The sequence below is a fragment of the Ctenocephalides felis genome, unplaced genomic scaffold (assembly GCF_003426905.1).
Source record: "Ctenocephalides felis isolate EL2017-DRISC unplaced genomic scaffold, ASM342690v1 CF-g0.4_SCAFFOLD_03570, whole genome shotgun sequence".
NCBI classification, from domain to species: Eukaryota; Metazoa; Arthropoda; class Insecta; order Siphonaptera; family Pulicidae; genus Ctenocephalides; species Ctenocephalides felis.
This window is the reverse complement of record NW_020539724.1, coordinates 20127352-20145509: the sequence shown is the minus strand read 5'-3', so window position 1 is coordinate 20145509 and position 18158 is coordinate 20127352. Positions and strand designations below refer to the sequence as shown.

Genomic DNA, 18158 nt, shown 5'->3' with positions numbered 1-18158 from the left:
TAAGTAAGCAAGGAAAAACAAACGTATTACACCAAATAATATAACGATTTAATATATATTTTTCTACGAGATCTTTTTTTCTAGATTACACACTGGTATATAAATTTTATGAAAGGGTTTCCTTCTCCTTCCATTACACACCAACAAGTAAATATTAGATCTGTATTATATTATTAAATAAATTAGATTGGTGATGAATTCAGGCAGCTTTTGTTGAAAAATATCTAACAACTTAAAATCTTTATATAAAACTTAAAATTAGATAATGTTTAAATGATAAAAATAATTTAATTTTCTTGAACGCATTAAGGCGTTATTATATTGATACTTTCTCACCTAGTCTCTTCTCTCTATACATGATAAAATAAGGTATTTCTAAAAAATTTTATGAAAGGGTTTCCTTCTCCTTCCATTACACACCAACAAGTAAATATTAGATCTGTATTATATTATTAAATAAATTAGATTGGTGATGAATTCAGGCAGCTTTTGTTGAAAATATCTAACAACTTAAAATCTTTATATAAAACTTAAAATTAGATAATGTTTAAATGATAAAATAATTTAATTTTCTTGAACGCATTAAGGCGTTATTATATGATACTTTCTCACCTAGTCTCTTCTCTCTATACATGATAAAATAAGGTATTTCTAAACTTTCATTCATACTAAATTATACAAACATGCACCCAGTGACAAACAAGCCTAAATTCGATAAATTATTAAAAATTCTTTTTGTCTTTTCAGTTTATCAACATTTTTGATTTGTATATTCTTTTCCAATTGTTATGGACCCTGCAATTTCTAAGAGCAAATAAACAAATTGTTGTTTATGTAAGCAGATGTTGAAATAAAGTCAAAATTCTAAATCACAATTAATCATAATTATATCACTTACTTAAAAGAATATTCATGCTCTTAGTACCGACACAAGTTTCATTAAAAACTTGATTGTGATGATGTATTTATATAATGTTAAAAGACAAAAATGAAAGTTTAACAATTCGTATTTGATTTTAAAACAATTGAATTCTAAGCATGTAAAATCATACACACTCATATTCACAATAAGATGATGTGCTTATCAAATCAATTTATTATTTATAATAATCTATGTTTAACTAATTTATATCTTATTCATAATAAAGTTTACTATTCACACATTCGAACTTATAGCTAAGGGGGCGCATGTGTCACAACACATGCATATAAAATTATATATCTATATTAAAATTTTCTATAATGATATTATTTTGATGCTTCCATCGGCGCTTGGGAATTACTTTCGGAAAAAGTTCCTGTTTCATTGTTATCTATGTCCATCTAAAGATTAGAACAAAAATTTAACATTATCTCACAAATTAAGATTTAAATAACCCTGAAAAAAGAATTGAAAACCAGAAAGTTTAAATATTAACACATCATATGCAAGAAACTGTTGCCCATCATCAAACCAGACTTTTTGAAGTAATTGAAGACAAAGAACTATAAATTTATTATTTATTATTTTATTTTGTAGATAGACGTGATATAATTTTTTTAATTTATTACGCTTTCAAAAATACCAAGCATTTCAATTGAATTACTAAAAATCAATAGCTTTCATCTTTATTTTATCTTTTTGAAGTAGTTTCTTTAGTTAATTTATTTGTTTCGACTCAATAGCTTTAGTATTCAGATGATTTTTTATATAATGAAGACAAGAAACAATAATTTTATTTATTTAATGGACTTGGTATCGAAAATTTTTAATTTATTATGCTTTCAAATATGTCAAGTAAGTAATTATAAATTTTACAACGTTTCGATTAAATTACTAAAAATCAATTGCTTTTAGACTTCAAGTAGTACTGTACTACTATTCCACCCGTAACTTAAATATTTTTTTTACTAATTTCTTGTCACGTTTTATAAATATAGATATTTTTGCCTGTAGTATCTTTGTTATACAATATTTTCCATGCATTTGATACTACTTCATTTTTCAAAAAAGTGTTAAATTTCTAAAGAAACTATCTGAATTAATTGAGATCACTTGAAGATGTTCAAAATGAATACATAATATCAAGGCATCTTCTTTATTAAATTTGAACTTTGATTTTCTTTTCTATTTTTGAATAATTGTTGTAATTTCAGTTGTAAATTCAATTTGAAATTGTAAAGAACTTTACCCATAAATCTAAAAAAAATCTAAGTAAATAAATAAAATATTTACACAAAGCTAAGTCTAATCATTTAAACTTTCGTTTTTTTGTAGATAATAACAATTAGGATAAAGTGTTGACTATTTAGAGAAGTTAAGAGTGATTTTTTAAAGTACTTCAGTCCATATTTGGATATATATACATATATATATATTAGGGTGGTCCTTAAAATGGTCATTTTCGAATTTCCTTGCTCCCAGGGGCTCAAATGGTTCCAAATAGATAAAAAACAATTCTCTGTAAGATTTAGCTCTTAATATTATTGTTTAGATAGAGCGCAATTCAATCAAAGTTTTGTATCGAAATAGCATGAGAAAATTTTCAAAAATTTTAAAAATGTTATTTAGATGTAATTTAGCGAACAAATGAATGAATAAAACTCATTCATTTGTCGCCAAGTTATACCTAAAACATTTTTTTAAATTTTCAAAATTTTTTCCATGCTCTTCCCATACAAACTTTGATTGAATTGCGCTCTATCTAAACGTCAATATTAAGAGCTAACACTTTCAGAGAATTGTTTTTTATCTATTTGGAACCATTTGAGCCCCTGGGAGCAAGGAAATTCGAAAATGACCATTTTAAGGACCACCCTAAATATATATATATATATATATATATATATATATATATATATATATATATATTAGGGTGGTTTTTAATATGGTTTTAGCTCTTAATATTGTCTTTTAGATAGTGCACAATTCAATCAAAGTTTCTATGAAAATAACATGGGTAAAATTCCATTTGTTTTATAACTTAGTTAGCAACAAGTAAATCAAAATTTTGAGAATAACATTGTATTTGCTTATTTTGATCATAATTAAAAAAATTTATAATAAAATTAAATTTTTGATCATAAATAAAAAAATTGATATATTTCAAGGAATAAGTATTTACTTAGGAAGAAAAACCAAGAAACTTTGGTTGCATGCTTGAAGTTAATAATAGTTAGAATTGTTTTTCATCAATTTGGAAGCATTTGAGCCCCTGGGAGCAAGAAAATTCAAATTAAGAACCACCCTAAATTATATATATATATATATATATATATATATATATATATATATATCCAAATTTGGACTGAAGTACTTTAAGAAATCACTCTTGGCTCTATATAGATTATATATAATAAATATCTTTCAAAAGATACTACAGTCTGTTGCTCGAAGAACAGTTCATCCCTTTTTTAAATTGATTTATATATTGTAATATCAATAATTCTCAACATTTTAACTAAGAAAAATTAGAAAGACCATATAATAATAATGTTAATTTTATAATGCATATATCTTTCTAAATAAACTTTTGTTATAACTTCAAATTCCCTGGTTTTATATTAATTTCAAATGAATATGTATAATTAGAAAGAGCTTATGTTAATCTGGGTAATTATCCAAAACAAAACGAAAGTGTTAATAATATATATCTTTGATCACTTCTAATTGCTACCATAACCCATCTTATAAAGTGAAAATGCTTCCATATTTAAAAATCTCTATCAAAATTAAAATTCAAATAATAGTCAACCAAAAATATAGTTGATGTTAACTTGAAGGAAACTCTAATATGTAAGACTGAAAAAATATAGTAACAAATTCAATATTAAATTGAAAGAAAAATGTGAATGTTTGACATTATAAAAGTAAAATAAACTAGAGAAAGATATAAAGGATATTAATTTTTAGCAAAATATATAAATAAAAAAAATAAACTGTATATTTTAACACCCAAACAATCATCCAATTAAAATTACAATTTATACATTTTTTCATGTTAGCACACTCTGTAACATCCATACCTGTTGAGTCTGATTTTTTTCTTGCTCATAGTCTCGTAAAACACTGTCCAAATTGTATCTTCGTCTATAGTTAATAAAGAATGCGCGGACATGGGCCTCTGTTTTAGAACCAATTGCTTCAGCAATTGCCTGTAAAAGTATAATAAACAAGTCAGAAATATTTTTAATAATAAAATGTTAAGTTCATCAACATTAAAATTATGGACAAGTATTAAGGTTTCCCTAAAAAACAACAAGGAACAAATATTGTTAATAACATATAAGAAAATGAAAACTTTATGATTAGATATTATTTGATACAGCCAGCAGATAATATATGAGAAATATGAATTTAATTAAAGTAAAACTCCTTTAGACGCGACTAGGGTGTAAATCCGTACAAATTTGCACTCGGTGAAATCATTTCAATATGGGTCGATTGTGATTAGTCGTCTTGTATGACAATAGAGATCTGTCGTTGTATGCGTACCGGCATCAACGTTATATGCGTACCGATATCAACAAGGAAATCAGCATACGTAAATAAACATTTTAAAGTTACATCGCATTACAAATCTTGATTAAAAAGAAAAAGAAAATATCAGCTGTCAATGAATGTATGTTAATTTTAATTACATGAAGTTCTTCAAACACAATTACATGATGAGTGAAGTTGCAAAAACAATATTTGTTTATGGGTTGTTTAACATAATCCACTGTGTGAACGAATATTATAGAATTTATTAATCAGCAATTACTTCATTTCTCTAATAAAATTTCATTTCTATATGTTAATTACAATGACAAACCGATCATGTCATATTTGAAGTATGACTTTAAATACATTATCATTTTTAAATATTATACATATTTTTAATGGTATTATAAATATATAATTTATAATTCATCATTATATAAATGTGTATAATGGTTGACACTAAGAAATGTGTTACCATATTACTAATTATTATTCAAAATTGTTATATGATGTATTTATTTTCACTTAAATGCCATCTTGAACAGTAGCAAATAAGTTTTACTTCAATCGCGTGTGAAACTTACATGCACTCTTTTTTCAGAACTTGAGTAAAGCTTTTATTAGATTTAGAACTCAACTTGGCCTGTTGGCTAAAACTATGTTTAAAAACCAGTGGATAGATATCTTTGAAAAAATAAAAAGGCCAAAACTTTATTTAAAAAATCATGGATAGATATTAAATCTGTGATCCATTAATCTTTTCAATAATGAGAAAACTTAAAAAAATATAGTTTAAATCATAAAATTTAAATATTTATTTAGCTAATCCAGAACAAAAATTTTAATAAGCAAGAACATATTTTCTTTTTGATTAATATTTTGTATTGCATTTCTTGTTATAGTGAATATTACAAAACATTACAAGATTTCAAAAAGCATGGAAGTTGATTAAAATCTGCAGACACTTTAATTAGATGTTATTTTTGCCTTCAGCAAAATTTCTAGCTATAACCAAGCAGCAATATAAAACTATAAATTCTGTCAAGTTTGTTAAGTAAAATGAAGACAGAAGTATAATGCATCAGACAAATTTCACAAGCCTTTAACAAGTTAATGTTTCATACTCACTTTTCTTAGGTAATTGCGACAGAGCTCAGCCCTTTCAAGATATAAATCAATGATACATTATCATCTTACCTGAAAATCTTTTCCATATTTTCTCACACCTTGAACAGCCAATAGCAGTTCTTCATTCGACCATTTTGTCGTAATTTTAACACTCGGATGTGTTGCATCACCACATTGTCTTATTTCTTCAATAAGTTGATTAGCCGAAGTTCCATTACCACCACTTGCATTGATAGATGTTGAAGAAGTGCTTGTCGTAGTTGATGAGTTTGTATCTGAATTAATCTTACGTTTGAGAGTGCCTATAGCTTGTTTATTTGCTTGAACCTAAATAAAATATGAAAATATATTAATAAACTAACACAAGGTAAAAGTTTGAGATTTTGAAAAAGTATGTTTGTAATGTAAGTAAATAAGTACAGAAGTGTAAGTAGTGTTATAAGTATAAAATAAAAAAATCATATAATTTATTTAATAATTTTCCTCAGATGTTGGTGGATATGTTGATAAAAATAAAATACTTCCTAAACAGGCTAATAATTCATGAGATAATAGAAATAGAATGAAAATTAAATTAAGTTCCTAAAAAATCTTTTTGATGGATTATCATGTTTTTCCAATTAGCAATTTGACTCTGTTTCAATGTTTAAAAAATTTGTGCAGTAAGTTTTCTATATTTTATTTAATTTCATTTCAATAGTTAGCTTTATATATAAAATGATTTTTGGTTGATGTAATTTTTCAGCATTATTTATTTATTATATATTTATTGATTATTTTGAGTTTATAATTTATTCACTGAACAAGAATCAAATTGGGATTAAAAATGTATGGAAATGGGTTAAATATATATTTTTTTAGCAAAATAATAAGTTTTTTTTTCTATTTCTGTTATTTGAATGGTTGTCTGCTTAAGAAGTATTTTGTTTTTATTGATATATTATGTTAAATATTCATTTAAGACTCAAATTTCATCATACACTATTTAAACTAAAACACTTCTGTAGGCAGTCAAGTAGTCTATATATTTGAGGCTACATAAAAAATATACCAATATATATATATATATATATATATATATATATATATATATATATATTCAAATTCTTTATTAGTTAAACTTAACATGTGTCATCATTCAGTATAATAAAAAACATTACATAATCACAACATTTGATAGAAATTATAAATAGGGAAGAAAATTATATTCATACCAAACCAGGAAAAATACAAAAACATGAAATTTATTAAAAACATCAAAATTGTGCTAAAGAAAAACAATTAATAGATCATTAATGAAAAGGAAAAATTAAATGAGCAACATAATGCCCCAATTTGAAGCATGTTCATTCAACGACGTATAGAAAGTAATGTTTTTTATATTACTGAATAATGACAAACATTAAGTGTCGAAATGTTTAATTAATAAAGAATTTGTCTTTTTAATCTTTTAATTTGATTATTGGGCTGCAAAATATTTCAATATATAAATATATTCAATATATTTCGATATGTACCAATATCAAGAAAACTATCAACATATGTATATATATATATATATATATATATGTTAAAGTAGTTAATTTGATGTTGAGAAATATGAGTAAGTTCTTCAAGGGCATACATCAAATAAAAGGCAAAGATTTAGAAGTTAATCTTTAATTTTTCCAAACGTTTCGACATAGTATTTTATGTCATCATGATGATGACATAAAATACTATGTCGAAACGTTTGGAAAAATTAAAGATTAACTTCTAAATCTTTGCCTTTTATTTGATGTATGCCCTTGAAGAACTTACTCATATATATATATATATATATATATATATATATATATATATATATATATATATATATATATAAACCAACCAGGAAATTCATTCTAATAGTGTTACCCATATTTTAGTTCAAAGAAAACTAATATCTAAATGATTCAAATAATTCCACCAATAATCCAAAATTGAAAATGAAAATAAGTTTCAAATTACATACAAAAAATTGTATGGAATCATATCAATGGGAGCTTTCTATTTCTAAAAATTCAATATTACTATATTAAGATATATAAAATCTGAAGATTTTTTACAATAATGTACATCAATGCCTTCCAATATGATGTATTTCTAAATTAAAAAAAAAGAACAGAAAGCTATAAATCAAATTTTATGCATTCATAAAGTAATCTGGCAGTTATTAAAATCGTAAGATCTTATTCTAATTGAATGTATTGTTTTGCAATACACATCATAAGAATCAGGTACACAAGCATTGGACAACAATGATGTACCCACGATAAAAAAAATCTCTATATTATAGTATTTAAAAATAATGATTAAAATGCAAATACTTGTATCTTCAATGAAACAATTTCTCTATCCAATGGAGCAAGCAGCAGCGTTTCAGCGTTTTTGACAGCATCATTTTCCTTGAGACCATTTTTGGTACTATTTTCATTCGTTCCATTTTTATTACTTTCATTTGTGCCATTTGTGTTGCTACAAAATAATTGTTCTCGGGCCAAACGCAGCAAATCGTCGTGGTCTAAACGCATGCCGCGCGGCAAGTGCTTTTTATTATTCTGTTTCTTAACGGAACCTCCAGTTGAAGCAGTAGTTGGCCGGATTTTACCGGTGCGCCTAATTTATTATAAACTTATATACTATACATGATTTTTTTTAAGATTTACTATGTCAGAAGTATCCGATAGTATCCATAATAATCAGTTGAATATTATATCTATAATTCACAAAAAAGTCAAAATACGAAAGATAGGGAACAATATTGTTCTTCAAATGTGATGACTCAAATTTTTTGGCCATTGCGCGACTGTTTAAAGCTCATTTTAAGAAATTTTTCTGAAAAAATCAGAACTGGAAACTTAACTTCCTTTCAGCGAAATTTTCAATGAAGTTTCTTCTCCATTTTCGTGAATTATAAACTAACTAGTTGGTATTGGTATTTTGCCTTGAGGCAAGTTACATGCACTTCCCGATATGTGTAAATAATCGACGTAATCAATTATAAATAAATGAATTTATGAGTGATTTCGTAAGTATTCCGAGTGGATTTATTAAACATAATTGAAAACGAACGAACACTCTATCCTTATACCAAGTAAATCGTCAAATTTTAATTTTAACAAACCTCAAAAAAAAAAACATCCATCTTATCAAACTTTGATGAATTTTTAAAATTAAACTACTTGTTGTAAGGCCTTGACATTTCAGTAAGTTCTATAAGACCATGATATATATCGCCAAAAAAAGTTACATAAAAATTGCCTTAAAATTTTTTCAATAGTTAATTACAAGAAAACAGCTCGGTAGATTTTCACCTAGAACTAATAAATATCATTCCCAACTAATATCTTTCGAACAGTTTTTGATTTTTTAAAACCGATTCGGTTTGACACGTTTTTTCCAAATTACGAAAAAACGGCTCGGCAGAACGTCGCACAAAACTGAGAAACGATAATCCTCATCGAGATACATCAAATGGCTTTTAAATTTCTGAAATCGGTCCAGTAGTTTTTGAGAAAACGTCGATTTACGGCAAAAAATCTGTTCACACACACATACTTTTTCCAAATTTCGATTCAGAATCTTATTTCGAGTCTTATTCGATTCAGAATGACTTGAAACGTCGAGAAAACAAAATTAGCAAATCCGATTTTTTTATGAAAACAAACTTCTAGTTCGGTAAATTAAATACGTTTTAGAATATAAATTAAGTTAAAATTCAATTTATATTTAGTTGCGCAATGCAAACACTTATTTAAGGACAAAACAAGTTGCTATACACCAAGAATGATAGACTGAACTAACTCAAGTTCTATGGCCCTTAGTCACTTTAAAAAATGATTAATTAGAAGTTTCATACTGATTAAATATTCATAAATCTATTAGGATACTCCATAACATATAATTATACAGAGATTATAAATAAAAAATTATTATATCAAACAAATTGATATTTTGTTTTCAAATATTTTTTACTAATTGCGCACAAAATGATTTGTATTAATTTCTTGCCAACAAGTCGCGTTGTATATGCATACTAAGTTAAAAAATTAATTTTAGATTATAATTTACATATTGTATATATTTGAAAACATGTGAATGGTTTTGAAATACGAAAATAAAAAAACAAAACAAATATAAATACCACGAGTGATATAATATTCCAGTTTTCAAACAAATCATTCTGTGCAGGAACATCCATTTGATAAATAATAATGTTGACAACTGGATTTTTAAAAAGTCTGAATCCTAATTATTCTTTTAACGTATCTAACTACATAAACTCTTATTTTATTAGTTTTAAAATATTAATTTTTATCAGATCAGGTCATTTTGTACCTCCAGTAATGATGGCAACTAGCACACAACTTGGCGATTGTTGTTCCAACATTAGCAACATGTAAATGGACACATGATACTCCACATCCAGTACATTTAGAAGAATTGTAATTTCCACTATAACCATTTGATCCTGACCCACTTGTTTCATCATCATTTTGTTGTAATGAACTGCTTGACGATGTTGTCTCTTGATGATTGTTTGCCTGTGGGTACACATAATATATATATAATACTCCGTAAAACATTGCTAGCTTTCGCGTGAGGATAATATAAGAAGCCAAATTATAATGTTCACATGCTTTAAAAACTTTCGTGTAAGTGAGAACATCAAATTTTGAGACATTGGTAACATATATAGCACATTAAATTATTTTCATACTTGTAAATCGAATCATAAATTTTTGAACACTATGTTTCTGCACAGCAGTAAATAATAATCAGCTGCACAACATAATCATCAAGCAAAGTGTAGTCTTTGCATTTAAAGACTAAGATTAACATTTTTTACTTTGATTCAAAGCCAATCATCACTGATTTGATTATTTACTAAATATACAAAAACCTGACAGTTATTGAGAATAGTAACAAAATTTAAGTGATACTAAAATCAAATATATAAACATAAAAAAACAGTGCAAATTTGAAGCTATCACTTAAAATCATAAAAAATGGTAATAATTTTGTCTTACTATCTTCACTTTTAATTTATTAAATATATTCTGCATATGTATGAAAAAATAAATATAAATAATAACAATGATTATTCGTTTAAGATTAAGTTGCAAACCAAAAAATTGTAGCCAGCTCATTAAAATCTATCAACAAGTTTCAAGAATGTTCATGATTTCTTAAATAAATTTATTATACAGAAAAATTATTAATCCAAAAAAGTTACAATCATAACTGAAAATCCCAAGAACTTTCATAGATTCTTTAATAATTTTTTTCTGTAACAATTTCGAAAGTTTTGTAATCTTAGTTTCTCAATTATAATTCCTTTAATTTGCAAAAACTACTTCAGAAGCCGAGATCAGATAGATTACTATATGATTGCTTCATTATTTATAAAAAAAAAACGCACAGTGATGAGCGACATTGTTCCAAGCTTTAAGTTACTTAAAAAATCATTTCATCAACAAGAAAAATGAATAATTGATTCATCTTGTTCATATACTCGCACATAATTTCAAATGTTGAACTAACGCTCGGGCGTTATTTCATTTTCAATAATAATTGTAATGGCTAGCAATATTGAGTATTATATACATATACATGGTACACACAGATAATTGAATATAGATTTGAAAAAACAAATTCTTATAATCTTGATAAATTTATCTTCCAAACTATATAACATTTTTTAAGAGCATGCAAAACAATCATGTTGGTTTGATATAACCTATGCTTATATATATGCTAGTTACTTATATGTTATAAACAGTGCGAGTAAAAAAAATTGAAGATATGTTAAAACTTAAAGAAATACACATGCTACAAATTTGTACTACAATTTGTCTAGAAAATTACTTTCTGTTTTACTAATATATAACTGATATATAGCACATCATTAAATAAAGATAAATTCATAGGATTATTTATATTTGGATATTGAATTTTAGGGTTGAATAATTAGTAGTTGTATTGTAAACTTCAATAACATAATTTTTAATTAATAATATATGTTATATATTGCAGATTATAGAAATACTAATTTCCGCATTTCAACAAATTATTCCAAATTTCAATATCCAAAGTAAAATATTCCTATGGGCTTATTGAATGATGTATATATGTATACATATATAAATAAATAAAGTTAATATTATAGCCTTCCACTAGAGTAAAAAAATATTTTGAAACATTTCATTTTTATTTAACACTAGAATAATCACTTTATGGACAGTGATCAAAATAAAACAGCAAAAAAGGCAGTGCTGAATATTAAATAGAAAACAAATTTAATATATCAACAAATTTGTCTCATTATTGTTACTTATGTTATTAAAAATATTCTACTAATTATTCAATATTTAACGTTGCAAAAATGTATTTTTCAACATATTACCAATGAATTTTGTGATCCATGTGATAAATAAAATGATTATGAGTAAAATTTAAACAAGACTATATGTACAAACCGTTATTAAACTCATTTGTTACCTTCCTTTATATCGCAAATGAATAATTAGTGATTAAAATAAAACTCTAAAAAGCCAAATAAAAATGTGCTTTTGACTAATTCAGATAATACTGACAATCAAGTAAATTTATCATTCTGATGTATGAAAATCTAGAAAGCAAATTTGCTACATCTTAAAGAAATCTGAAATTTTTCTTATAATAAGACAAAAGTTCAGTTTGTAGTTTCTGCCTTATAATAAAAACGAATGGCGATTTTTTTAAATATAATGCTAAACGTAACACCAACAAGAAGAGAATAAATATTGATGAAATACATAATTTAATATATTGTATAAAAATTTGGGAATAATATTTTTGTATTTTTTACTAAATCAATGCAGTTTTGCTATGAGCTAGTTTTCATTTAAATTTTCAAACATTGTTTGCTGATATTTTCATGAAACTTGATATTTTCCATCTTCATAAAAGTTAAGAATTCTTTTTATAAGTGCAGAGTATAGTACATGCATGAAAAAAGCACCATATCTATTTTTTTTATCTATATTATTTTCCGTAGTATTTGAAATATAACAAAATTGCTTTCCAGGCTGTACATGTCCATACATATAAACAGACCTGTAAATTTGTTGAGCTGTTATCGTCATGATTAGCTGTGTTGCTAGTTCGACGAATGCCCCGATGTGTTGGCCATTTCTGTTTACCAAACACCAAATTTAATAAAGGAGTTTTGGTAATTTTATAAAAACATATTTGTTATTAGAAACTACATATTATTTTTACACAATAATACTATCCTTGTATACATATTTTTACATCTTGTTTATTGCTGTCATGTTTCCTGTTTCTTCTATTAATATTTCTATGTATTGTGAGACATTACATTTAAAGTATCGTTCTAGTTATTATTAGAGCTCCCATTGTGTTGATTTATGTTTATACAAAATGTTTAACACATTCATAAACATCGATATTTTCCATACACAAGAAATAGCCGGTATGTTAATGAACATATACACAATCATATATCATACACTCAGGAATATTTACATAGCCATACAGTTATATACACATCTACACACAGATATATATATATATATATATATATATATATATATATATATATATATAATATATATGAACATTTGCTTATATGAAACTTTACTTCATTAGTCAATGACTACTAGTGAGAAAGAATTAATTCAGTAATTTTGAGTTCATACTATATATTAATACAATATAACTATGTATTAATATATACATATTCAAAAACATATGTGCATATAATAATATATGAAAACAGATATTTTAAATCCTACCTTGTCTTCAGAATCAGAGTCATCATTTTCTCCACCATTATTATCATCATTGTTATCATCACGGTCGTTGTTGGAGTTTGAATTTTGCATGTTTTCCGAATGCAAACGTTTAGCCTGCCGATCTATTAGACTCGTTCTTGATCTGGACTTTTTCCACCCATAATAATATTTCACCAGAGATGCTATTGATTTGTCAGGTAACTACAAAGGTGCCAATCAAATTTGTAAGACTTTCATAAAACATCATTACTGCTAATCAATGAAATTGCCCTAAGTATTATTTTAAGAAGACTATTCATATACTTTTATGATTGTAATTTAATACAGTTTGCCGATGATAGTAGCAGATAGATATAAAATAATCTGAATTAAGGAAGCAAAATGCCTTGGAATAAATCATAGGTTAAGTTCTAGTAAAGCAAATTGCATGAATAAAAAATAGAACATTTTACACATAAATTCCACTCGAACCATAAATTACAATAAATTCTTTGAAAATCATTTTGAAAATATGATAAAAATAATCCTTAATATCTGAAGACTTTCTCATTTGTAGAACATAAGCACTATCTCAGTTATAAAAACGTTTGCTTAGAAAAAACTTAATAAAATATTAAACAAAACAGACATTTGGCTTCCAGAATTATAACTCACATTTTAGGTTAGTTAGACTGTATTTTATAAATATCATGTAGAATCAAGTTCTAAATAAATCTAAAATAAACTTACTTTATTTTTGTCATTGATAATGGTATTAAAGTTTAAGCTTGAAGATAATAAAACAGAAGTTCTACATTAGTCTGCAAGTTGGAATTAATATAAGGCTATTTTATAGGGTTATTTTGATTATTGACTTCATACCAATCTAACATATGTGTGAGATACACAAGTAATTTTTTTTCTACAAAAATAATTCTATTATCCAAATAATCATTTATAAATAATTTATTTACAAGCTTACCATTTGCCTTATACGATGGAAGCTTTTCCCATGGAATTGAAATGCTTGTTCAAATAAAACACGGTCTTCTGGAGTCCATTCATCAGGAAAAGGTGTAAAATTGGCTAAGTCCTGAACAGCCCGGTCAAGATCATGCTTATGCCAAAACAACATGCCCAAAGCTTGCTCGCCGTTATAACCGCATTTGTCTTTAGCTACATTTATGTATTCCTCCACTAAAACATAGAACAGTTATTATATTATACAAGCTTATATAAAATAAAGTTTATGGAATTCTTATAAGGCAATTGGCATTGTTATGGCATTAGATGGCACAAATTAAATCACAACTTAATATTTAGGTCTTTGGGATTGATCTAATGCAACTGTACATCTTTAATACATACAATCTGATATTTTTATATGACCAATCATCTTTTGCACTTTAGAACATGATTTTGTATTTTGTATAAGATTTTGTATTTTGTATAACACAAATTATTTTAAAAAAATATGGATTGCAAATGTTAAATATACTAAGTTTTATGTGTTATTATTAATACTAACAATGTGAGTGAAAAATTAAAAAAATTCATTTTTCAAAGCCCTAATTACTTAAATATATGAGAAGGTATCTTTTATATGAATGTAAGTGGTATTATTTAATTTATGTTTTAATATATAATTGCAGTAATATTTATTCATAAGCAAGCCCTAATTAATGATAATAAATATTACTTCATGTCCTTGTCACGTTTGCAATATATAGCAGATATACATTAATATATACAATATATTATAAAATGTATAGTGCTTATTCTTATAATTTTGAAGGTTATTAAATATATTTTATATCTAATTTCCCAAACCATGTGAATTTAGATGTCTAAGAATACTAACATTTTTGATCTGGTATATCATCAGTTGGAGACCAAACTAATAAGGCACGATCGGCCATCAATTCAGGTTTCCGGTCTTCAAGCTTTATCATCTCTGGACAGACAGCCTGGTAATCTCGTCCAACTCGAATCTTTTCAGCTAATAATCAGAAGGATTATATATTAAAGAAATACATGCACAGTAGGTAATGTGATATGAATATAGCAAAATAAATACAAATAGGGGAAAATAATGTTATTGTATCTTAATTTAGTGTATATTTATACAATAAAAAATAGATAGGTTAACAGTTAATAACATTGCAACTCAGGTGTGTTTTATGAAGTTTGAAAGATACGTGAATTTAATAATTATCAAATAGAAGAAAATAATGTTATTGTATCTTAATTTAGTGTATATTTATACAATAAAAAATAGATAGGTTAACAGTTAATAACATTGCAACTCAGGGGTGTTTTATGAAGTTTGAAAGATTCGTGAATTTAATAATTATCAAACATAAAAATAAATATTTTTCAAATCACAACTGATTAACATACCTTCATATGTTCCACCACCTTTAGCAGCAGACTTCGATGAAATGTTCCTTTTTGATGCTGAAAACATTTGAAAACAAGTTTTTCAAATTTTGTTTTTGTAATCAAAAGAATTCCATCCCAACAAAGATATATGATCAAAAAGTCAGATATAAGTGAAAATAATTTCATGTTTCAATAAAAGTCTGAAGGGCTCATGTTTATGACTAGTGTAAAAATGCACTTAGTGACAATGAATTTAGCCTGTATTCAGTTCATGACAAATGAATAAATTCGTGAAAAATTGGAGAAATACATGTTTTATAAAGTATATATTGGTAATATGAGTTTTCAGCGTTTAATATAAAATGATTAATTTGACAAAAATTTCGAAATAACAAATTCGAATATGTCGGGTTATGACGTCAACATAGGCTAGGTAAACTTGCTATTGCACAGAATTAACTTAATATCAACAAAAAATCATAAAAATACTACATTGTTCGCTTATAAAATGCCTTAAAATAATTTCTAGGAGGAGTTAGAAATCACAAAAATTATTTTATGAAAAAAAATAATCAAAAAATTGTCAAGCTACTCCTGACAATCTTCAGGGCACTTCAAGACATTTTAACCGATTAACACTATTTTAATATTCCATCGAAATCAACCTGTATAATCACAATCGAAGTGTATTGAAATAAATTACCATTTTCGTCCTCTGAACTGGAATCGGGGGTTCCATGTCCGTTGGGGCTCGGACCCCTCGACCGACGGCCGTTTCTCAAATCACCACGCTCGGCTAGCACCATTATTATTCACAAGAAATTCAAATCTATTTAGAAAATTTTTGCCTTAAAGTTAAAGATGAATGTAATAAATTTGCGATAAATTTCTTTAATTATTTTTTATCGTAAATTTATTTGGGAAAATTTAAATTTTTGCAGCAATACGATCTCGCTTATGGCAGATACGAACTTCAAATAATTTCACTCGCATCGAGCGTCTGTAGGTTGTGACGAATGATAAAGCAAACGGTGGACAAAAGCTCCACTATTTAGGGCCGCATTTGGATAAAATACAATTAATCTTATCACTTATTAACTGCTATATTACATATAAACTTAAATTACAGACAGGTATATGTTTATTTGTAGTTTTATCTTCTAATTTTGTCATAAAAACAAGAATATGTGTATGCATTTACAGTCATTATTTATATATAAATATATAATATATAGCTTACAATAAAATAACCATGAACAAGAAATGACCAAAACAAAATAAAATTTCATAATAATATTCAAGGTTTTGTTGAATAAATTAAATATTTATAGGCATGATTATAAGCATATGCTAAGTTCAATTAAAATGAAAACTATTGTGTCCTTAGATTCAAATATAGTGTTAACATTTAAAGTACATGATTAATTATGACTAAAAGCATATTTATAATTAATAGCATGCACACATAGAACGTACCAAATATAATTTACACACACATACACAGTAAAACCTCGTTAAGACGATTACCCAGGATCAAAAATGCGACTTACTATATATATTTATTAACCATTCGATATAAGGCAACAGTGATATTCGTTTTAAAAGTATATATTAATATTATTTTCAATTGGAAACATTACTGTGATTTGTAAAATCAAAGGGAAACTTGTCGAACTAAACTTCCTGTCTGAAGTTGAAGTCAGCTCATGGACCTGCCTTCTGGTCAATTATAGCAATAATTATATGTTTTATAACTATATGTTTACTCATACTAACTTTACTTGGTTCATTACTCCATTTATAGTTTTTTTTAATTACAATATTTATTACAACTGCTAAATAATTTAACATCTAGTAACAATAATAAACAATAACATAAATTTAAATAAAAAGAGTACAAAATAAAGGATAGAATTTTTATTAAAATGATATCCGTAGTTTGTTGATTTAATATGAAATAAAAGCAAATAATAATTAATCATAAAATTAATAAATAAAATAAATTAAATTTCTGAATGATATAAATAATACTAAAAAAACAAAAACGTAAAAGAAAAGCAATAAGTGACAGATAATAATGAATATAACTTATTAGAAATAATTAGATAATAATATAATAAGATAATATAATAATAATAATAATAATAATAAAAATAATAATATCAATATTAGCGTTTACAAATGGCTATTTATAGTTAATATAACATTTTGACTTTTGGCTTTTACTTGAATTTTTAGTTTTGTTAAAATGGTGAATGATGACATACATTCAAGAATTTGAACATTATTATAGCATTAATATTCGAGGTTTTATGTTAAAATGTAATTTCAATATATATATAAAGTTTAGGACTATTATTGCAAACAATTGTATAAATATCACTAAA

General features: G+C 25.6%; 1 protein-coding gene across 2 annotated transcripts; it reads right to left on the bottom strand.

The window, feature by feature from the left end:
- Positions 1-1078: 1078 nt before the first annotated feature.
- LOC113382956 (REST corepressor-like) lies at positions 1079-16752 on the bottom strand. 2 transcript variants are annotated; one of them, XM_026621213.1, is made up of 10 exons: positions 16475-16752; positions 15790-15846; positions 15251-15388; positions 14372-14586; positions 13411-13611; positions 9950-10155; positions 7939-8227; positions 5660-5917; positions 4006-4134; positions 1079-1323 (listed from the first exon to the last, which is right to left on the bottom strand). In XM_026621213.1, exons 1-10 carry the CDS (start codon positions 16575-16577, stop codon positions 1249-1251), a joined length of 1671 nt encoding a protein of 556 aa, XP_026476998.1. In that variant the 5' UTR covers positions 16578-16752; the 3' UTR covers positions 1079-1248. The 2 variants fall into 2 exon arrangements, with proteins under 2 accessions (XP_026476998.1, XP_026476999.1); XM_026621214.1 differs by lacking the exons at positions 7939-8227; positions 9950-10155.
- Between the last annotated feature and the right edge of the window lie 1406 nt (positions 16753-18158).

Coding starts and splice junctions, on each gene's coding strand:
- LOC113382956 (XM_026621213.1), bottom strand. CDS start 16,577: ATGGTGCTAGCCGAGCGTGGTGATTTGAGAAACGGCCGTCGGTCGAGG. Junction 14,587..15,250: donor TGATATACCAGATCAAAAAT/GTTAGTATTCTT, acceptor TCTATGTTTTAG/TGGAGGAATACATAAATGTA. Junction 4,135..5,659: donor AATATGGAAAAGATTTTCAG/GTAAGATGATAA, acceptor ATACTTTTACAG/GCAATTGCTGAAGCAATTGG.